This window comes from Notolabrus celidotus, chromosome 7 (genome assembly GCF_009762535.1).
Source record: "Notolabrus celidotus isolate fNotCel1 chromosome 7, fNotCel1.pri, whole genome shotgun sequence".
In the NCBI taxonomy this organism is placed as follows: Eukaryota; Metazoa; Chordata; class Actinopteri; order Labriformes; family Labridae; genus Notolabrus; species Notolabrus celidotus.
This window is the reverse complement of record NC_048278.1, coordinates 12,718,381-12,743,001: the sequence shown is the minus strand read 5'-3', so window position 1 is coordinate 12,743,001 and position 24,621 is coordinate 12,718,381. Positions and strand designations below refer to the sequence as shown.

General features: G+C 40.0%; 1 protein-coding gene across 1 annotated transcript in view; it reads left to right on the top strand.

Moving 5' to 3' along the window:
• si:dkey-237i9.1 (SEC14-like protein 1) overlaps nt 1-24,621 on the top strand; it is a 42,092-nt gene that overhangs the window by 5,369 nt on the left and 12,102 nt on the right. The window contains exons 3-4 of the mRNA XM_034687791.1: nt 21,660-21,809; nt 21,922-22,053. Coding sequence (XP_034543682.1) covers nt 21,660-21,809; nt 21,922-22,053 — 282 coding nt within the window. The remainder of the gene's footprint in view (nt 1-21,659; nt 21,810-21,921; nt 22,054-24,621) is intronic.

Sequence of the window (24,621 nt, the reverse complement as noted above, 5' to 3'; positions counted from 1 at the left end):
TGTCGTTTGGCATGTCAGCCTTGTCAGCCTTTCTTGTCACTATTTGCCTCTGTGCTCCATAGTGGCGTCTCAATCCCATCCCAATTATTGGATCCAAGCTGATCTGGGGATCTGTTAACTGAAGAATGTATAACAGTCCAACAGCCTCTGGAATACATACAATTCAACTTTTTTGCAAGGTGCTAGCAGTAGAGCTGTATTCAACACTACTGGTTTGATGCATTTAAAAAATAAACAATATTCACTTTCACATTAATATTCACTAAAACAACAGAGGACAGGCTGCTGTGCCAAAGCAACACTCTGGATGGATACTGCGTTGACCTCAGGTGCTGTCTGCGGTTGTGCAGTAACATCACATTACTGACTGAGTGCTGGCCTCATTATAAAAAAGTCTACTTCAGCGAAACAGTTCATCTGGTAATTGAAGTGTTGTGCTAAATATTACAGGAATGTCTGACTTTTCCTGCTTTTCTCATTCCCATGAAGTCTGATCAGCAGATTAACGAGCAAATCCTTTTTCACACTGCTGCAGGTTTGAAGCCCAACAGATTCCAGACAGGTGCCGTTTCCTTTAACTGTAAATCAGCTTGTGCTCCGGCAAGAAAGAGGATACAGGAAGAGTAAATCTTCTTAGCACAGGCTGCACTGAGCACTGGGGGAACAGGTTGCTATAAATAGAGAGTTGGTACCTACACATGGGTCAGCACATGCAGCAGAAGCAGGGTATGGTGATAATAACATAGAAGACTTAACACGATTTGTGAGCAGTGGGTGACCTACCTTCAGGGCCTCTTGTCGATTGCACAAGCTGACCTCGCTGTGTTTCTTTTAAGTAAGCAATCGACCAATGCTTCTTTTACATGTTCAGTTCATAGAATATGTTTGATTTTTTTTTTATAGTATAATTTTGAAGTCAAAAGCAAAGTGGTCATAATTGGTATTAAATTCTTTAGTTAATAAGTTGCTGAAATGAACATTTCCCCCAGTTTGAAGCTGTATTTAGTTCATTTTCTCTCCCTTTTGACTTTTCTCTGCAGTGAATATTTTAGCAGACACTGCAGAGCAGACTTAATGGTGCGTCACAACACTCGCTGGCTCTCTTTATTGAAAGCCAGTGAAATCTCTCCCTTTCACTTCCTCTATAGCCATTCTGCCATTGCAGCAAAGGAGTGTAACAACATCCTGCATTTGTAGGAAACTATCACTGATTACTGACGCTCTTTTTCTATTGTGTTAACAAGGATCAGCTTCTACATACCGAGGACACTTTCACTGTTGAACTTGTGGAAGGTGTACGTGTGGTGCCAGCAGGCAGAAGTACAAGCAGAGGACTTCCAATAATATACAAACGACTACATTGGACTGTTTTAACCTCGTCATTCCTCCCTCCAGTTCCTGTGTCGGAGGCTTCTGAATGACTTCTCCCTTTTGTCTGCGGGCATTTTAGTTGGCTATAAGGAATGTGGTGATCTCCCTCTGCTTGACACTGTTGTTTGAACACTGTCAGTTCTTCCAAATACCCATTTACTCCACTGGGGCCAAAAACCAAGGCTCGACATTCCTCTGTGCTTTAAATGCATTCTTTTGTCTCAGTGAGATAAAGCGTCTTAACTTGGCTTCAAGGAGTCACTGACCAGGCTGACTGACAGGCGATTTAAGAGTTTTTCAACCTCTGCCGTGCACTGCTTTTGCATGAATCCAGACTTAGATCACTGATGCCCCTCAGCTGTTTTTGTTCTGCATTGGTAACAGCTCTCTGCTGTGAACATAGTATGCTCAGTATTCACTGTTTTGACAGCTTTTTGGTAGATTCAAAGACTCTTTTTTAAAATGCATTCAACTGATGTGACATTAATAGTAATCGGGTTTATTCTTCTGAATGAAGTTAGCAGTGTGTTGACAGCATTCTGAACGGAGTTATTCTAACAGGTCAAAACAAAGAATCTGTCAGTTTCACATTTTGAAAACGTGTTTCACCAATGCTGTGAAGCTTCTTTTGTGCATCAGGAGCATTGACTGTATAAATAATGGATGTAGTATCCGTGACGTCACCCATCTATTCCTGAGCGCTGTTTTGAAGCCAATCGTCGGCGGGAGCCATATTGGAAATGCTGAACTTAACCTAACTTCTGTCGAGCTAGTGTGAAGTATAGAGGCATGCTTTGAGCCTCCTAGCCAACAGCTACAGTGTTCCCGCCTGTCAATCAAGCCAGTCATGTCCTTAAATAGGCAAAATCCCAATTAGGGGTGCACTGAAATGAAAATTCTTTGCTGAAACTGAAAATGAGGAAACCAAGGCCGAAAACGGAAACACCAAAATAAATTATTTTGACAATTACTAGTTGGGAGACTGGGGACAATTGTAACATTTCACTCCTTGGATTTAAGATCAAGCCATGCATTTTCTGTTTGTGTTGCACAGGCATTTTCTAGGGCATTTATTAGCAGACACTTGAAGCTAGTTTGTATAGCAGTTTGAACACACTGGGTTAAAAGAGCTCAAAGTTATAGACAGAAATGTCAAAAATGTTACAACTGTCCCTGGTCTCCCCTACCATTGTATTTACCTCACTAAAATCAATGATCTCATTGAACATATCAGATGCTTTAGTACTGCAATTAAAGGAATAACATATGCAGACATGTTGGCCCTTATCCAGACAAGTGCATACTGGCTGCGTTTTTTGCTTGCGTCATCACAACATTTTGTTTAAGCCATGCTGTTTCGCTGATGAAAGTCTTTCGGCCAAAAAACGAAAATGTACTTTTTGGTAATTTTCGGCTGAAAATTATCGGTGGCCAAATTTTCAGTGCATCCCTAATATTAGTAAATATCTTCTGAACTGTTGCGTTATAAAAAAAATCATCCCCTATACAGTGTGTGCTGAGAGAGAAATTAGCCATTCAGACCTCATTAGTTTTTTGAACCAGGCTGTAAACATTTTTATTAATGCTGCAAAGATCGTCTTTTTTGAATTGGTGTGTATGTGGTTTCCGTTGCTTCTGCAGCCAGCCTCAAGTGGTCGCTCGATGAACTTCAGTTTATAACATTTCCGCATTGGACTCATATTTAGAGACCGGAGCTTGCCACTTTATCAGGAGGTTCTATCAAATGAGCAACCAGCAGCTCGTTATAGGTCCTCGTCTTGTTATGAGGTCAGGAGACTGACAGGATGACTGTTGTAACACAAAGTAATAACAACAGAAAAAGAACATCTAATCAAAGATTCATGTTGGACAGCTGAGTTTGATTTCAACTCTAAAATTCTTAGTTGTCCTCAGCTCTAGTCAGAACTCTTGTGTTATTGGGTGTTGTTGTTTTTCCTGTTTTGATTTTGGCTGATGAAGCGCCTTGAGATTGCAACAGTGATCAAAGGCTTTGCAAATACATTTTACAGAACCAGATGAGGCACGTAATGAAGACTGCGCAGTACTATTCCACTGAATGATGTACTGGCTGAGGTTCAGGGCTTCATGTCATTAAAGAGGAAAGAGGAAACTGAGCCACTCTTATGGATAAAGCTAACTTGATCAAGTGCCTATCAGTGCCTGTGTTTCAATAACATCCGACATGGTTTGTTTGAGCTGCCCGAAACACAAAAACTCTCAAGTGCTAGTTTTGACTCTCATCGGCTTCTGGCCACTCTAACATGCTGGCCTTTTCTTGTTGTTGTTGTTGAGGGGTTTGCGTATCACTGAAGTGAGGAAGTACGCAGCAGTTTGTTCTCTTTTTTTGAAATCACCCTTAGTCACAGCTGTCCCTCGAGTATGCTGCTGCATCTCAATAACAGGAAATGTAGCTGCTGCCGTTATCCCAGCAACCCAGCTTCAGAGCCTCGAGTGTGTCCTCAGGGAGTCGCATAGGAATGTCAAATGCACAATACACTAACCCTCTTGCTGTTATTTCAGGCCTGAAGGGACAGTTGCTTCTGGAACAAATCCACAGAAGAAGAATGACTTCAGTAGCTACTAGGAATACAAAACATGGTCTCACCCTGGAATAGTAAATAACAGCTATTAATAAGAATAATTCACTAACAACTCAGTGCTGCCTGTTGTGGTTTAGCTGAAAAGGAAAAAAAAGCTGTTCCTGAAGTTCCAGATTAGAACGTGTGCTGCAGAGCGACTGTATTACAAGAAGCAAAGCCTACCCTAGCCTGACCTGCACCATGGAAACGTATAGGTGTGTAGCTAATCCATGAGGACAAAGCGCTTTGGTCCTGCCCTGTCCCACTAGAGTTTCTGCAGGGGAAGGAACAGGATGTGCCCTAATAGTTTAATGCCTGCTGGACTTGTTGGCACCATCAGTGACGGGACATTTCCTTCTCAGTGACTTGATCTTCTTTATCACTGGCAGCAACGCTTATCAAAAATGTATGCTTAAGATCCTGAATGTTTTCATGCCATTCGAATATTTCTAAAGTGAGCTAGACTTCTTGTCACAGTAATCAGAAGTCGTGTCATCAGTCAATTAAAACAAAAACATCTTTACATTTCTGTAATTCGGGAGAATGATTCATAAGTCCAGAACAGGTTGACCACGAGAGAACAAACTAAGGGGAAGGCAATAAAAGGGAGAGCCGTAGTGACCCAGACTGTATTAGCCACTTATAAAACTTAGCTCTGGCTGCTCATACAGTAGCATCTGAACAACAATGGGGAAACTTCAAATACTCAGAATAGTTGTTCCCCTTTTTATGGGGCTGGCGTATTATGTTCCACTTAAGCAAATGCAATGGGTGAGAAATGACCTACACAGGCTTCCTTCTCAGACCGTCTGGAACTTGTTGTTCGCTCCATATCTAGCTGTTGCCAAAGGCTTGTTAATGAGGTCACCGGTGTATTACTGAAATGATTGTTTTCTATAATCCAGGGTCGCATGGACTTATTACTGTCACGGTTCAGTTATTTCATACGTATGAGGTGCTTTAATGCGGGATAGAAATAGAACCAGCAGTGAAACACTGTGAAGTGTTTTTAAGTTAAGGAACCTCATCATTGAAATGTTATATATTAGGGCAGCTTTCTCACTATAGTAGATCATAGCTGATAACAAATATTTTTTATATCATTGAAACCAAACTGTTTTCATACATATAATTTCATGCTTTGAAAAACAAGACTTTGAACAGTTGATGTTGTTTATTTATGTATTTATTTTTTACCAGCTTTCTTTTTTTTCCTGTCGCATTAAGGGCTCAGATCTTAATCCTTGTACTACTTTGTGCTTCTTGTGCTTTAATACCTGTATGTGGATCACCTCCAGCATGTTTTAGCAAGCGTTGGATTACCAACAAATTATTTTGTGCCTGTTCACGGCTAAACTGAATTTAGCTAATCCTTCTGTCCCCCCATTCTCCGTCTAGCCTGGCTAAGCACAGAGCAGTCCTCCCGGGTTCACATCCTGTCCCATCTTTTGCTGACCTACTTTTTATCCAGGTCTGGTTACAGCTTCTGCATCCCAATTACCCAACCTGAAGTATCACAGGCATTATTCTAGTGTTCTAATCCATACAGGAGCAGCTGGCTCGCCTGACATCCAATTTTTCTACTGGTCTTACGTATGGGGCAGGTACTTACACAAGCAAAGACTCACTTTTATGTCAGACTTGCTTTAACAGAGGAATTTTGAAATGTCTATATTGGGGTCAGTCTGGTCCAAAAAAAACGGAACACAGACAAATGGCATGAAACCTGATTCCATGTCATCAACTTTATGTCCCACATCTCTCAGATAATCAGAGAGACACAGAAACAATCAGAAAAACACAGGTTTTACCTTCAATGCACTTCTTGCAACTAGAGCTGGGCGATATTGAAAAATATGTTGTCACGCTAACATTTTTCATATCAGTCAATATTGATAATCCTGAGTGAAAGTTGAAAGATTGTTTGTTAGCTTGTGTTTGGATTTAGTTCTCTGATAAGCTTCTTGAATCCCTCACTATTGACCGTGCTAACAGGAAGCAGGTCTTTTCTGTAAGAAGAAGTTTTAGTTTGTAAATTCTTTTTTTTAATCAGAAAATTTCCATAATTTTATTTAAATTTGCAACAAAGATATATTAAATTGTGTACTGTGTATCAATTCATAGGGTATTGTTTTGAGTAGTGCACTCCCCTTTAAGGTTACTAAGACTTGCAGGGAGAGAGATATTGTTTCCAACAGTGCACATTAGCGCCCTCTCTCTTTCCAGTGGTTGGAGGGTGTAATTACAGGCTTAAATATATCTAAGTTTTATTGAACATTTGTTTTATTTATATTGAGAAAAACATTTATCACAATATTTATCATTATCCAATAGGGGTGTAACGATTCATCTACTATATCGATGTATCGATGTATCGATGTGCCGATGTGCCGATGTACCAATTTATATTCCTATGATTCGACTACATCAATCTGTGCTCGGCAAGTTGGCTTTCCAGACGACATGTATCGATCTCACATCGTTTTAAAATGTAATCGATTGTATCGATACTAGGAAATAATACATTAGATTTAAGCACGGCAGAGTTTATATGGATGAGTTTTTTTTGCACTTTTAATGATAAAGACGTTAAACATTACTTAATTCAGGCTGCCTGTCTGTGACGTCATCGCCACGCGCCAGCTGACAACAAAACATAGCATGGCGGATAGCAGAGGAGAAGCCGGCGAGCGAGAAATTATCACGCCACCATTGTGGTCCAGTGTGTGGAAACACTTTGGCTTTTGCAAGGACAGAGATGTTCTAAATAGTTCTCTCACTGTTTGTAGGATATGTAAAGTTCAAGTTAAGTACTACGGCAACACGACAAATCTATCCAACCACCTACTAAGGCGCCATGGGATTTGACACAACGCCGACCGTCCATGCACCTCTTGCAGCGCTCCCGCTGCAGCGCAAGGTTACATCAGCTCTGCAGAAGCCTCAGGCCTTGCCAGCATGTTTAGTCAGAGACTAGGCCAAAACTCGACTCAGGCGAAAAACGTCACAGCAACAACAGAAATCTAGGACTGTCCAGTATCAAGGTATTTATTTCACAGTCACACTGGTTGAATTTTTGGCTAAAAAGTTACTGAATCGATTTCAAGTCACTGAATCGTTTTGTATCGTATCTTTCTATATGAACCAATGTTGTCCTTTAATCGTGTTACGAATCGAATCATTGTGAAAAAGAATCGTTACACCCCTGTTATCCAATTATTGCCCAGCCCTACTTGCAACACACCTCTTATTATGTTGCATAATGTGATGTGCAATTTAAGCAAAAAAAACCCACCTGCCATGCATCAGTGTTTCTAGTTTCTGTAACAGAATCTATCCCCACTGCACAGGTTTCCTTTCAGCAATCAATATGTGAAGACTTCAATCAAAGCAATTGAAGTACAACCATTTACTGTCAAACAATTCAACACAGAAATGTGACAAATACACCCATTTTATTGAGGACAGCGTAGTCACCAACAGATACAATCCCAGCTTTAAAGTGACTTCTAATTCATGCTAGTTATGGAGACCGGGGGTGAGGAATAGGTTTCGATCATGAAGAAAATCCAGTGGCATACTAGCTGTTAACATACTCTTTCCTTAGTAGTTGTCCTCAGCATTGCACACGTCTGTTCTGGCTCAGAGAATTTGCCTCGACTCTCTCAATGAATCTGTCAGAGCTCTGCCTGCAGTGTGTAATTCAGTTACTCGGCCAGATGCCGTTTGCCAAAATCAGTGAAGAATTATCGCCTTGCCTTGGGAGTGAGGGCTTGTCATCCGGCTTGCTGCTGGAAACGGCATTGATAAAGAACTGCACCATCTCCATGTGACTCCTGCAGCCTATAAGAAAATTCTGGATTTCATTCACTGATCACCAGGACACTCATTCACCCGCTTTCCTGCTGCAAGGTCGAGATGCTGCTCCAACAGCTCCCCTCCCCCAATCTGCCAGACAAAGATGAATGTGTGCGCATACCCTTACACAATGACCCTGTAGTGTAGTTTACACGGCATATAATGCACTATGGCAGGGTGTAGTGACTCACATCTATGCGGCAGCTTTGTGACGTTAATAATATGTATAGTGTGCTGCAACGGCTAGTGTGTCTGATAACTAACTGCTGTGTTTTCAGATAATGTTTTATTAGTGGCTGGTTTTCCTGCTTTCAACATTAAAAAAACAAGAACAGTGTAAAAATACAGTCACAGACTTTAAACTACACAACACAGTAATATGAATATTGGAGTACAAATAACCCACACACTGCTATACAATCCTTTTCTGTTACTTGTTCTTCAGATTCTTGTGCTTTCTCACATGCAGCTTACATGTAGAGAGGCGTCCTAAGTGAAAGACCTCAACAGTTGGAACCTTTTCTTGTTTTCTTTAGTATCTTTACTGCTATCACTTCAACCTGTACCGGGGAGAAAAATCAGATGCCTGGCAATCTCTGGCAGCATTCACAGAAACAATCAAATAAGAAGTTTCTCATGGTTGATAACATCATTGAATGTTGTGACAGTGGTGGCAGAACAGGCCGTGATAAAAATGAATTACCAGTACTCCTCTTTCCCTTCCTGTAAAGCAGGATGTCGGTGATGCTGCAGTTTGCTGTAAGTCCGTTATGAGGAATTCTCGGACTCAGCATCTATTCAGTGGTTGGTGCTGCATAGCGAACAGTCAAACTGATGAGTATGGCTTTAAATTTAAGCACCAAGTTTGATTATGCCGAACATTTAGAGAGAATAACAAGATAAAGGAGATAGTAATGCGACACTGTGTTTCCTTTTGGTACATAAAAGATAGATCTTGTTGAAGGCATTGCTGACACACCTTAAACCTGCATTCTGTCTTTGGCCATCTAGCCACCTTGCTAGGTGGATGGATTATCTGCCTTGGCCAATTATCATAGCTGATATTTGGTATTTATATGATTATCTGTATCTGTAGTTTATTTTACTGATGACCAAAATAATTAATTTATTACAAAGTACGCAACTTTGGCTCTACTGCTAGTATTTTGTTTGCTCTGGATCTGATTTCTATCACCTAATGTCCCGCCCACAACACTATCTGATTGGCTAGATGCCACATGACTGTGTGAGGTAACTTTACTGCAACTGGTTAACTGTTTGGTCATGTATATGATGTACAAAGTTTCTGCTTTGTAACATCTTCTGACGGTATTTAAACATAAAGTCTTGTATTGGAGTTTGTAATATTTCAAATTCTACATTTTAAAGTTGTTTTTTTTTGGGGCATTTTTGCCTTTATGACAGGACAGCTGAAGAGAGACAGAAAACATGGGGAGTAGAGAGTGGGGGAAGACATGCAGTACATGGTCGCGGCCAAGAATTGAACCGGCGACCTCTGCGACAAGGGCTATAGCCTCTGTATATGGGGCGCTTAGACCACCAGGCCACTAGCGCCCCTCAAATTCTACATTTTTACAGTTTCTGATTTTTACTGTGAATGAATAATGATGCCAAACATCAGTTATTGGTTTCAGGAACTACTAATGATTTGTATCAGCACTGGCCCAGAGAAACTTGTATTAGTTGACCCCTACACTGGTTATAAGGTTGTCCCCATAGCAGAATTTTGAATACGATATAGTAAAAATCTAATTACGCCGATACTTGTATTTTTACCACAGCAGCAAATATTCAACTCTTTTGGACCCAAAATGGTTAATTAATATTGCTATATGTAATTTCCAACACACACACACAGTACCGTCTAAAACAGTCACTTAACGCAGACCAACACTTGATGAAGATAAAATGGTAAGCTGTAGGTTGTTCCTACCTTTTGATATAAATACTGCCATCTCACTAACCTGTCAACCAGGATCAGGTTACAGCAATGTGTAAGAGCTAGGGGATGTCAATCTTAAGTAGTCTCTGTGATCGATCTTTGAAAATGTTAACGATCAATCATAGATTAATCATTAAATCCATGTCAAAAACAACGCTAAATACGTTTTTTCCCCTAAATAAAATTTTCCTTAGCGCCACAATGTCTTTCACTGATCGTATTGAATAACTACGGGTCATAATCAATCCGACGACAGAGAAAAAAAACGTCTTTGCTGTGCGCAGCACCTTTAGTCAGCTGATTCACATCGAAACATGCTTTAGTAAGAACCCATTTGTCCACATGTGATCTTTTCTGGCTTCACAAAAATCAAAACAAGGTGGCAAAAAATGAAATGAAGTGGCAACATCCACTTAAAATGTGAGATCTATGAACCAGACCAAATGTTTTTGAGACACTATCTGCAAAGATATCACTGACCCCCCACAACAATGTTAAATTTCAACTGGATTAAGTGTAGCATTCAGTGGATTTCAGTGTGATTGAAAAATCTAAAAAAACTCCAAGAAAAATGGTAAAGGCGAAAGCTAAATCAATTTGACAGGTGACTGAAACAGTTTTTGTACTGATAAGTACATTCCCTTTTTAATTCGGATCATGACTCAGCAGTACATGATTTTAACAAGCTTCCAAGTCAAGCTTACTTCAACAGTTTTGTCTTAGTAAGCCTTACAGCAGCAAGAATGTATATAGTTCAGCATGTTTTGGTTTTACTATGATGGCTTTTTGATGGCCAACAGATGGCCATCCTGCTGCCTCCTTTTTTCTAGCACACACACACACACACACACACACACACACACACACACACACACACACACACACACACATGTATGCACATGCATGCACATGCACAGACACCCACACACACACAAAGCCGTGCTTGCATAACCTAGCACTACAGATCAGCATATTGCATGGCCCACCAAATATTTGGGTCCTTACGTTTGTGAAAGGTCTGTGGACTTGGCAGATTGTCCCCTGCCTTTCTCCGAGTTGCTAGTTCCAGGCGGTTCTGCCATCACAATGCGCAGTGTAGCAGAGAGAACACTGGAAGGAGAGAAGTGGGCGGTATGGCATGCAGGGACCAAGGGCTCTATTGTTGCATCTGTTCAATCAGGAGCTTGTTCTCTCTCCTACCCTGCATCCAACTTACACCTACACTTTAATGCTGTCAGACCTGATGGGTGGAGAGACTTTGTCCTCTCCCTATCTTTTGGTAGTGCTGTGATTACTTCCAATGTCAAACTATTTCACCACTCCCCATGTTTTGTTTCTCTCTGTGATTGGGACAAAAAGTATTGCATAACTCTGTTTAACTTTTGTAAATAACATATGAGGTACTCTGCTAATGGATTGTGAAGTGTAGTTTGTTCAACTGTTTGGCAGAGCAACAGAAAAAGGGTACGTCTAGAAGCTCTTGATGCATTTTCCATGAGTGTTTTCATCTGCGCAGGCCCACATGAGCAGCTCCCTATTCAAGTGCTCCATCTGTACACAAAAAGTAACATGAGTCATGGTGAAACCAGTTTTGTTGTTGAAAAGCTAAAAGGACCAGGCTGCCATTGTTTGGGATTGCAAGGAGGATAAGCAGCTATTGGGTGTTGCTGGTAAATCACTCTTCAATATTCACTGACTAAAATTAATCAGGTTCATATAAAACAAGTGGCACCTGAGAAGGGATGAATCCCACCAGATTGTAAACTCACCTGTTTTGAAGCAAATAGCTGCCAAAGAGAGAAAATGTAATCATAGAGCTTGAAAGGCTTCACTTAGGGCTGGGCGATAAAACGATAATTATCGCAATATTATTTTTCACAATATAAATGTAACAAATGTACGATAAAACGTTGATATATTTAAAACTATAATTACACCCCACAAGCCAATCATGTCGCAGGGTAAGAGGTAGGCAGGCTTATAGATGTTTGAAGCAAAACAACTGAAACGAGCGATAGCAACACTGACAATAACTCAAAACCTACCAGCTCAAAGCAGAGTGAAAGCATGTTCGACAAGAAAAGCCACTACACTTCATTAGTTAAGATTTTTTTGGCTATTTTCTCACTACCTTTAGAATGATATGAAAGACTGATTTGATATTTATCAGGAAAACTATCGATATAGACTGCCGTTATCATGATAACATCTTTTTTAGTATCGCCCAGCTCTAGCTTCACTCCTTTTGCTGTCACTAACACAAGCATGTGACCTTTCCCTTCTTCCTGATCATCACTTGTACCCTGACAAACCAGTATAGCCTTACTGATACGTAACCTGCCAATCCACACAAGCATTATCTTATCTTAGGGAAGCAGTTCACACCAGACTTTATTTTTCTGAGTTTTCACACTTTCCTTTCACTTGCGCCAGCCACAAGAAAGGCTAAATTTAAGAGCTGCCTGCTCAGTAACTTTCCTCCTGCTCTCCCCTTTATCATCCGTGACCTAGTTTGGAATTTATAGCTTTGCTCTGTGAAATAAAGACCAGGAGGAATTGTCCTCTCCATATGCCCTTCTCAATACCTCATGTCATTTTCTCTAACCTATTCACCTCAAATTATGTAAACACATGCCTGCTGAGGCTCATGCGTCAATACCATTATTTACAGAAGCAGGATGTGTGTCTAAGACAACCTGCCTCTTGAATGAACAGGACATCATCCTCTCTTGACTGTAAACTAAAGCAAGCGAGGATACTTCATCCATAGGCCTTAGACACTAACTTGTCCAGCAGACAGGATCCTATCCCCTTTGCAAGAAACTTTGATCACATGACTAAGTCGGTCTAATTAAGTATTGGCATGCAAACAATGCCCCAATATAGACCAAGCATGTCGCTGGGCTTGTGTGTGATTCCAACCTTTTGTAGTGACGTCCCCCAACATTTCCAGAATTGCCTTGGGTTATGGACCTCATAATGATTTTTGCCTTTATATTGGGCTGAATGATGTCATATGCCTAGCCGCAGTGGCTCACTCTAAGCTGGGTTTGTTTGTCGTGACGTCATGAGTGGAGTGCATTCGTTACACAATATGTGTTGGGTGTTTTTAGAGGAAACATTGGAGAGCAGCTCTCCGCAAAATCCAAAGAGTGGCAACCTTTCCGATAAAACACCCCGTTGTTGATTTCCTGACAGTGGGGCTCATTTATCTGTTTGACTGCAGGCATGATCCGCTAAAAGCTACAGAAATTAATCAGAGGAAGTGTCTCAGGAAGCGTTGTGTTCCTCTTCTAAATGGACAGTACTTACTTATAGAGCGCTTCTGACCACTCAAAGCACTTTCTACAAACCTCACATTTGCCCATTCGTACACGTATTCATTCACTGATGGTAGAGGCTGCTGAGTAAAGTGCTCATCAGTATTAACTAATCCCATTCACACTCATCCACACATCGCTGGCTGTGCCAAGTCATTTGAGCTTCTGTGTGCTGTCCTAGGACACTCTGGCATGTGGACTGCAGGACCTTGGATGGAACCGTGCTTTCACACCGTTTTGATGTAGCCATATGAAACTTGAGCTTGCAATCTGCTTCTCTTAAATTATTTGTTGCCAATTTAATGATGAAAAGAAAAGTGTTTTGGATTTAGGATAATCATATGTTGAACACAGACCTGAACAACAGTAGATAGACAAAAACTGAGTTAAAGCCAATCTACAATATGATAATAGTGTCTCTTTAACTGTTAATCTTACCCCCCCCCCCCCCCTCCCAACGCACACACACCCTGGCTGAAATGTTCCTGCTTTCCTGGCTGCAAGAAAAGCCAGCTGATAAAAATAGAAGAGGCTGACCTCTGGGCGGCTGCTGTCTCTATTACACAACCATTTTCATAGTCTCCAGAGATGTTACACCAAGGAAGTTTGGAGTGTTCTCCCGGGTCAGATCACTTCTCTGGTGACTTAAAGGCCAAGAAATGTCCTCTTAACTGTATATTGATCCCTTTCACCATTGACTCTAGGGCTGGGCGATAAAACGATAAAGATAATGATGGTGATATAATTTCTCTCAATATAAATGTACGATAAAACGTTGGTATATTTAAACCTGTAATTACACCCCACAGCCACTGGACAGGGTAAGGGTAAACACCACTAAAGAGGTCGGCATTGAACACAATGTTAACACAGCTGAAATGAGCGTCAGCAACAAAACCTACCAGCTCAAAGCAGAGTGAAAACATGCTTGACAAGAAAGGCCACTAATCTTTATTAGTTAAGATCCCAGATACGAGCTAACAAACCGTCTGGTTTCTTCAACTTTCAGTCAAGAGAACGAAATCTGCCTTTGAAATGATATGGAAGAATGATTTTATATTTATCGTGATAATTATCGATATCGACTGATATGAAAAATGTTACCGTGATAGCATCTTTTTCAGTATTGCCCAGCACTAATTGACTCCATAGGAAATGTTATCCACTAATTATCTTCACACCAGAAAGTGGAGCAAAATATTTTCTTTAATCCCTTTGTGGTCTGGAGTCAATAGGAGAATGATCTGCTCTCACAAAAACCTCTGGTGTGTTAGTGGCCTTTTGTTGTTGACACTGTAGCTAATTTTCGTGTGAAAGCTGTATCAAACTAATGCCAAACTATGCACCTTCAAGTCAGTTCACATCAGTTCATATCAGTTCACGTCAGTACACGTCTTTCGTGCTTTGCCCTAGTTCCTGTGAAAAGCTGTGAGCTGATAGAAAAGTTGCATCAGCTGTTGCTATGTTACAGCTGCTTTGCCTTAAGGTGAGGGTGTTTCTGACTTTGCAACAAGTACAGCTGTGTTGTTGTTGTTGTTGTTCCACATTGCAATCCATTTCTTCTCTAATCACTGATATGTTCTTTCTCACACTATCTCACATGCTGTGTGAAATGGCGCACCCCCTCTTCTTTTTTTTGCAGTGATGCCAATTCATCTACTTATGTGGCTGTTTTTGCTTGTTACTGGTAATTTAAGTACAAGAAAAATCATAATTTAATTGACTAATCCTTTCAGCTGAACTTTATTTGTCAGGTGACTTATTTCATTAAAGCAAGGGTTGGTAGCCATGGAAAAGTAGCATGAATTTGAATGTAACATTACCTCATGACTCGGTCTAACCCATAGACTGTATAAAATAATGGACATAGTCTCCGTGACGTCACCCATCTGTTTCTGAAGCGCTGTTTTGAGGCCAATCGACAGCGGCAGCCATAGTGCTGCTGTCGAGCGATTGTGACGTAAAGAGGCGGGCTTTGAGCCTCCTAGCCAACAGCTACAGTGTTGCCGCCTGTCAATCAGGTCAACTGTGCCTTTCATTGGAAGACTCGTAATCTGAATATCTTCGAAATTGCAGTGTTAGAACAAAATTCACCCCCCTGTACAGAGTGTGCCCATCTAGAAATAAGCTATCCAGACTAAACTGGTCTTTTGTACCAGGCTGTAAACATGTTTATTTCTGCTGTAAAGATCGGCTTTTTTGAATTGGTGTGTATGTGGTTTCCGGTACTTCCGGAGCCAGCCTCAAGTGGATCCTTGATGAACTGCAGTTTTTAGCACTTCCACATTGGACTCATATTTTTAAACTAGAGGTTGCCGCTTGGTCTGACTACCAACCCCAGCTTTAAGGCTCAGTTAGATTGTTGTTAGTACTGGACTTTTAAAAATATCTGTCTGACCTCTTTTTTCTGTACTTACTGTTCTTGGTTAGATTGTGCCTGCAGTTGTTTTTCTTCTTTTAATGCCATAAGTTCATTGTAGAAAACAGTTAGGCTGCCTGCCAGCACTCTTGTTTTCTTGCCCAGTGCTACAAGTATACATAAACCAACCAGTAGACTTAGAATATAATATGTGTTGCCTTAAAGCCTCTGAAGTTTCTAAAGCATGACTTGTTTCCTTACTTCTCTCACAAATGGAAAAAGTATTAAGTGTGTGCAGGAAGGGGTTAAGTAACCGTGTATTGTTTGAATGTTTCCTCTTGTGCACTTAAGAGTCTCTAGCCAAATTCCAGGAACCATTCCCTAAAGCTTGGTCAGTTGAGGTGTGTCCAAACATATCCCCTCGCCATGGAGACTGGACGACATTGCTTTTCCAGTCTTCCTTCCACATGTATAGCTGTTTCAGCTCGGCTGGAAACTTTGAAAGCTTTTCTATTGTTTTATTATTCACTGCTTCAGTGTGCTGCTGTGCCACGGCAAGGGACAGATGAATATTTACTGTGGTGGAGTTTGGTTACTGTGTTTTTGTGGGTTGATGAGTCATCCCTGTCCGTCCTTTATTCCAAAGACAAAAAGCAGGGCTGCTTTTGATGTTTGGTGAAATGAAACAAGCATTCAGATTATTTTTGTTGAGCTCTTACTTTTATTTCCAGCACACATCTGGCAGTTTTATGTAATGCTTAATCAATCATCTATGCACATTCATGAGCTTTATCATCAGGTTTTATTCCTCGTGTAGAATCCATTTCTCTTCCCAACAATGCGGACAGCCTCAATGGAGCATCCTAGTGAGATACTCCTCCAACACTGTTTGCTAACATTAAACTCTTTGTCAATATAGACCTGGGTGATTGCCAAATGACCTGAGTATTGACTGTGTAGTGTTATTTCAACCACGTTCAGCTGTGTGCATTGAGTCAGGCCTGCAGTACACCTGACTGGATGAGTGTTTTGTAGAGTGCCGATAGAAATGAACACACACTAGATCCTGTTAGAGGTCAGTTGATCGTCCTGGAGAAACTGTAGCGACAATCTTTGTTGACTTGAACTAGTTTTAATATAAACAGGCCAGGGTTGCAAATTCAACATGCTTTTTTGTTAATTAAAGAGTCAGGTGACTGCAAAAAACAGTATGTGCAAACCTCTACGTCAGGGGAACGTGTAGCTGACAGTGTGGCACAGAAAGGGAAGTAACACATTTCTGGTAACCAGATAGGACCATAGACTGTAAATAAAAATGGACAGCGTTGCTCCGCCTCTTCCCGTTGTACAGTTCTGAAGCCAAAAAACCCAGCTCCTGGGCGCCGCCATTGTGCAGCCAGAGCCTTTAAAGCCACTGTAATAAGCTCCGCCCTACAGCGTAACGTCACAAGACGCTGTGTGTCCTTTGAAGTTTCACTATACGGCGGCTGTGAATCAAAGGAAACCCGGAAGTAAAACCCAGTTTTTTAAACTTTAATAACTAACGAAAATGAAACTTTTCTGGAAAAAGAGGCCTTGAACACAAAACACTCAAATACTAACTACATATCACCACAGCATACGGATATGAGAAACATTCGTACAACGTGTATTTATTTTTTAAAGTTTGACTACTCCCCCATTCAAATGAACGGGGGAGGCAGATTTTTTGACCTATACTGCAGCCAGCCACCAGGGGGCAGACACACTGCTGAAAGCCTCACCACCAGGGCCGTGTCCGGCACGTGTGGATAGGACCAGATTGATTCATTGTATATTTTGACAAACCAACATTTTAGCCTAACAAATGTCTTCTCTAGCGATGTCCCGATCCCGATCTCAACTATTGAATCGGAGCCGATCTAGACGTTTTTTAATTGATCGGTGATCAACATTTGAGCCGATCACCACATCCAGTGATTTACGTCCGCTGTCACTGAACACAATTTGCAGCTGAATCCAACCGGCAACCTCCGGTCTCAAAATATGAAACCCATGCAGAAGTGTTATAAATTGCAATTCATCGAGAATCCGCTTGAGGCTGGCTGCAGAAACACCGGAAACCACATAGACACCAATTCAAAAAAGACGATCTTTGCAGCAATATTAAACATGTTTACAGCCTGGTTCAAAAAACGGCTTGGCTCTACATACCTAATTTCTCTATCACCACACACTTTACGTGTGGTAAATTTTTTTCTAACGCAACGGTTCAGAAGATAAGATTACGATTTTTTTGCCTAAATAAGGACATGACTGACTTGACTCCAGACAGGAACACATAGCTGTTGGCTAGGAGGCACAAATTTCGCCCCCTTGCATCACACTATGCCTGGTTGAGTTCCACATTTCCAATATGGCTGCCGCTGTTGATTGCCTTCAAAACAGCGCTCAGGAACAGATGGGTGACGTCACAGATACTACGTCCATTATTTATACAGTCTACGAGGCTAGTGCGTGAGTTTAATTGAGCATCCTGAATTTGCTTAACTGTGAAAACACAATGAGAAAGTAATAAATGGGAAATTGATGTAGAACTCAAGCCACGATTAAACTGTTATTGTAAAATTCACATGTAACACCAGACACATTACAGGAAAAAACATGCTCTAAGCACCCTACGGTAACTCCAGGGACATACGGTTCAAAAAGGCGTAAATGTAAACTAAACACCGGACAGTCTGTTACATTAGCAGCTGCTATTCTCTATACCGACATGTCGCTCAGTAACAAGTGGCATGCAACAGGGCATGTTTCCGTCTCGCTGTCATTCCCAATATTCATGTTCTCCGTCTCTCAGCCGTATGCTGCCATTGTGAGTCATGCACTGTCTTGTGAGAGTTGCGTTCACAGCTGCCTCGGATTTAAGCCCGCTGTAATGCATGCACACCAGTTTCTTGGTCTCATTTAGCAGAGTTTGTAAAACAGATTAGGAGTTTTACGACGATGCTAGCAGGATTAAATTAAATGGAATACACATAAGATGTATTTGAGTTTTTTTTTAAATTACTTATTTTTGTTAAGGGAAAAAAAACCAGCTCAACTCTCTGACCTCTTGTGCAACTATTATGTAAGAAAACACAAGAATCGGATTGGGACTCGGCATTGGCAAATATTCAGTCTTAAAGAATCTGTTTCGGATCTGGGGCCAAAAAAGCTGTTGGGACATCTCTAGTTTTCTCTTTCTCTTTTAAGGAAAATCATACCATGACCTTTCTTCTCCATGTTTTTAACATTAGACCAGTTGTGGTTCTTTTCAGTGCACAGCTAAATGTTGCCCAATATTTCATTTTTGTTTCTGTTTTTCCAGCTCTGACAGAGATTTTGTTTTCCTAAGCAGTTTACTATCTCATTAAATGAAGCCCATGTTTTTTGTGCAGTGTGGAATGGGCGAAAGTGATGTTTACGATTAGTGCTGTTGTGCTGCTGGCATTACAAAGCCTGCGTCCAGTGTTCCAGATCATCAGGACAGAAAAACAGAGCTCAGCATTCACTCAGTCAGGGGACAGTAGGCAGTGGAGTGGCTTAGTAGCCCTTGCAGTGGTATGCCAGGAGCTTCTGAACACTGACTGCTCACACACAAAAAATGTTCTGCTGCTGATAAATGTACTCCATCATCATCATCATCCATAAGTTTCTACTAGGTGTCAAATTATCAGCAGATGTTGACTACTTCTCAAAAGAATTACTTGGTAAATTAAATCTAAATTGTATGAGACCTTACTACGTATGCTGCTTGATACTGTAGAGAAAATGCTGGAATAATAAGGGCGTGGTGGCCCCTCCTATTCCTGACTTGACTTGAATCTAGATTTCATTTGAGATTTTGTCAATGCTCAGCTCTAAGCTTATGTGAGACAGCTTTGTCCAAAGTAGTCATACGAATAAAAACTGATTATCATCAGTGGTTATTTGCAAAAAGAAGACAAATATCAGTACTTCTTTTCAAATATCAAACTTCAGCTTTGTGTTGAGTTTCGTTAAGCTGTGGTGGTTTCTGTTCTCATGCTTCTAACCGTAGCTCAAAGACATATGGGCTGTCTTATGCTCTGTAGAACACAGCTCCTTTATTAGCAAGGCTCAGCTGACACTAACTCAGCCGAGCCCAAAAGTCTTGTGAGCAGCACTTGGTCTTTCATTTGATCTGGAATAGTCTGTCCCTGTACTTGTCTCTCAGACACACACTGTATGCTTTCAGTCTGTTTCGCACCTCTGTCTCCGATTTGCAATTGGTAGGATTGCATTGCCTCAGTTCCCAAATCTTAAAGCTCGCTCTGGTCTTTTTTGCTTTCCTGTTTCCTTGTTATTATAAATTAAACATAGCACATAATTGCATTGATTTGCATCCTGGGTGATTACATATCAGGATTGAGTTTCATAAGATCAAAAATGAGGACATGCCCTGTGTGTTATTGCAGCCAGACTTCTCAAGCTCATTATCGTGTCTTACTTTTGCCAGCTCCATCATGTTATCAGGACTATCCCTCATTTCACCAGTCTGGTTTCATGTTCAGACGTGCCAGTTTTGTAACCCCGCCATTCAAATGCTAGACGGGAGGATCCTTGCACTAAAGACGAGGAAGGAGTGGGTGCTGCTGCATGTTGTGCTGACCAAGGCCCAGTTGCATAACAGCTGGCTGGCCTTTGCATAAGCGCTGAGCCAGCCAGTGTTTTGCATACATGAGAACAGATCATTTGTAGACACGTTGCCCACAGGCACAGTGACTTGTATTGCAAAGCTCTTTTTTTTGAAATGCATGAAAGGGTGCTTCATTTGAGTCAGGATGAGGCGTTTAGGAAGATGCAAAGTTGAAGGTTTTTTTGGCATCGGAATTGTTTGCAGTATTGAGCTATCCTCTGCCCAACTGTTAAGAGATTCATCCCTCCTCTTTAGCTCAATGCTTGTCTTCTTTAAGAATATGTGGACTGATGGGCAGAAATTTGAGACCTGTGGTTACTGTGAGGTATTTCGATATACCTCAACCTTTCATTCATATGTATCAGCCTTTTAGTCCTGCCAAGCATTACTCTGCCAAGCAAAAACATGTCTGTCTTGTAGGTTAAATATTGGGAGCTGTAAGAGTAAATGCAGAAAATGTTGGTGAAGGTTTTCGGTTTTATATTTGCAATAACTTACCTTACCAATCTATTCATAAGATAGAAGTGTACACAGTGTGTATATATCTGTAATATTTTATTTAATTATATTTTATTCTTTTTTATTTGTTTTATTATTATTATTATTATTATTATTATTATTATTATTATTATTATTATTATTATTACATTTTTAACTATAAAAGTACAAAAGTTGTATTCCTCTGTCTCATGTTCTAAGCTGCTGGAACAAAATAATTTAATTTAACAATTTTATTACTTACCTTTTACTGTAATATTGATTTAAATGTTGCTTTATTATTTTTGTAATTTTAACTGTTATCTATTCTATCATTATTTATTTATTCATTTATTTATTATTATTTTTTATCTACTCAGTTTTATAGATATTCTTAACCTTATCCTTTCCCCTTTTAACTCTTTATTTTAACTATTTGTATTCTTAATTTTGATGCTTAAACTTATTTTAATTACACATATTTTATTGTTGGTGTGCATTAGTCTCTATTTTATTTTATATTATTTTAATTGTATTTTGTTTTATTTTTATTATTATTATTATTATTATTATTATTATTATTAATATTAATAATAATAATAATAATAATAATAATAATAATAATAATATCATTATTATTATTTTCCCCTAATATGTCTTGCCGTTGTTTTATTTCTGCTTCTTTCTTGTTTTTCAATCGCTGTAAAGCACTTTGGGCTGCATTTGATTTGTATGAAAGGTGCTATATAAATAAAGCTTGATTGATTGATGGATTGATTGAATGGGGGATCAATAAAGTATATCTAATCTGCTCTAATCCAAACCTCCTTTTTGATTAAGTTGTTACCTCAAGTGAGATTTGTGTTGTATACCCTCTACAGAATTTGTAGGGGGATGAATCTGAATCAGTTAAAAACCTCTGTTCTTTGTTTAAAGCTTAATTCACAAGACTCTTGAAAATTTGAAACCTCAGAGATCTGCACATCAAAACCCTCTGTGCTAACTAACTTATTCTGTCCCCTTCCCTTCCCAGGCCTACGAGCGCCGCTTCCCCACGTGTCACCTTATCCCAATGTTTGTGGCGAGTGATGTGGTGAACGAGGAGACCAGTGAGGACGGTTCCACTCTAAAGGTGGAGCGCCGCTGTGCCCTGGACGTTGATGCCCCACGTCTGCTCAAAAGGGTACAATGCCTCTAAGTCTCTGTTATTTTGGGTGCTGGTACACACATTTTCAAAGTGGCTGTGTAACTTAGGTGGCTTGTAACATGAGATGTTTTGTGTGTGTGGTTTGCAGATTGCTGGTGTGGACTATGTCTACTTCATCCAGCAGAACACGCTGAACAGGAAGGAGAGGACACTTCACATCGAGTCCCATAATGAGACCTTCTCCAACAGGGTCATCATCCATGAGACCTGCTGCTATTCGGTTTGTAACACACACTGCCTTGTGTTGTTAATTATACCCTGTTGTCATAAAGAAGCTATTAACACATGCATTCATTTGTTGTATAAACAATTCATCTTATTGACTGAACTACCGAAATAAGCAAACAGACTCACGTTCTGTAAAGCTATTGTTCAAATGCTAAAGGGCAAGCTGCCACCAGCACACCCATGTCAATGTTTTTCCTCCTCTAATCTCCTCCCTGCTTCTTTGCAGGGAAAGTCATGTTTAGACTAGCACTTAGCATGTAGCTTGCTTGCATAGCTCATCTCTCTCTGTGAATTATTAAGCACCATCACATGCTGGCTGGTCGCTCTCAAACACTGATCTTGAACCAGCATGCCCTCTCTTCCTTCCTTGCCCCACTTATGCACGCTTCCTGCTTGACCCTGGCTTCAGATCAGCGTAGACATGAATGGATGTGCTCTGAGTTAATGAGGTCAACCACATTGTTAGCCTCCAACCAACTAGAGCACTAATTTTAGGTCTGAGGCTGCATAGAGGCTCTTACTGCATAGTTTAGCATACTGCACCAACAGTGAGCAGGACGGACAGCGCAATTACACAGGGCTAATGGACCGCTTAAGCTGGAATATTTTGGTAGTCAAGGGTAATGAAGCTGACAGCACAGTGCCATCTGAAAGCATTAAACTCTCAACTAAAGTCTCAGTCAAGATTTTAGAATAATGACATTGTTAAGAAAAGATTTCTTGAACCCAACCCTGAACCCTTTTCTGTAATATCACCAAAACAGATGAGTCAACTTCACAAATGCTTAGTAAGTATGTCAGTGACAAATTGGCCAAAGGATGTGAGTATTCTTATTTTGGCAAAACAGAATTTTTTCAAACACATTTAACCAAACACTTCATAGACGCAAGTTACACTGTTCAAATGTGACTCATTTGCCTGCTTATTGATCTATCTGCAAATCCACATCAGCCAGGTCTAGGGATGTATGGATACACTCAACTAGTCTGTGTCTATACACCATGTCTTGTATGGTTTCAAGCACACCTGCGTTGTTGAAAGGTAGGGATTTGAGGATACACTCAACCCACGATTCGATTCGAATCCCGATTTTTGTTTCGTGAAACGATTCACTATCGATTTTCATGAAAACTGGATTGAACTCAAAATTTTACTACTATTAACTATTATTTTATTTCAATTCTCAGATATGGATAGTTGCAATGTATATTTTTTATGTTATTTCTTTGTAAACAAAGTAATCCTTTTTCTTTTTGAAGGTGTGTTGTAACTCAAATAAAACCACTGCACACCTTTTTTCCGCAACTTGCAAAAAAATTAAATCACCATATAAAAATATCTTGGTTGAAAATTTCAGAACAATTATAAATAAATGGAAAGTGAACAATTCCCAAATTAAAGTATTAAATATTAAAACAAATACGGTAAATCTCTTTAAATTAGGGATTTACATTTCTGTGATCGATCTTTTGAAATGATGATCAATTATCGTTTTATCATTAAAAAAACAATGCCAAATGCGTTTCTTCCCCTGAATCACATTTTCCTTCATGACACAGTGTATATTACTGACTGTATTAAACAGCTGCGGATCATATTGAGGTGTTCAAAATGTTAACACGCTGAATATCAACGTGAGGAGCAGGCCAGAAATAATCTAGCGCCTTCTACTGTTTAAAAATAATATCCCGATAAAAATTTTGTTGGATCGATTTTAATCCACCCTTATTTGTATCGATTTTTTTACCGTCTTGCAATATATCCTTACATCCCTAGTCAGGCCTCATCTTGCAGAGATGTACTTCTTTCAAATGTATACCAAATTCTGGGTTCTTCAAACACTCATGTCTCATGAATCATATATTAAAGTATTTTGAAGGAGGAGAGGTAAAAAGCAGCTTGTTGAAATATGGAGAATTTCACTAAGCTGTTTGTTAGCTGTTGGTGTTTATTAGAGGGCTGTGCATTGACTTCAAAGAATGTTGCCATGTAAGCTGCCTGCTAACGAGAAGAGCAAACAATGCTGTGTTGATGATACATGCTTGTGATCCAGTGGGACTTTGTTTCTGCGTGTCTTTGTAACGAAGGCTGAAACTAGATTTAATGTCACTGAATTCTCTATTTTAACCATAAATTAGGTTGAAGTGATCAGCACAGCATGACTCTCTCTCTCTTGCTTTCTCTTTCTCTTTTATCCTTCTCTTTCTCTTTGATCTTTCTCTTGTATCTTTCTCTCTGTCACTCTGAATTGCTAGTGAGAGAGGAGAGATAACAGATACCAATGAATTCAGCAACTCAGTATATTTTGCCAAACTTTGAGTTGGAACAGTGTCAAAACATTCCGATTCACACACTACAGTCATCACTATAGACATATGATGAAAATGCTTGCTGTTCAGAGCCAGACTGTCATGAAGTCAGCTGGAACATAAAGTTGCTGAGAAAGACAAAAAACATTTGAGCTCCGTAAGAAAATAACAGCTTTTTATTTTCGCTGATACTGATCCTTTGAAATATTCCTAATGACAGACCCTTTAATTTGGCTCCACTCATTTCTTT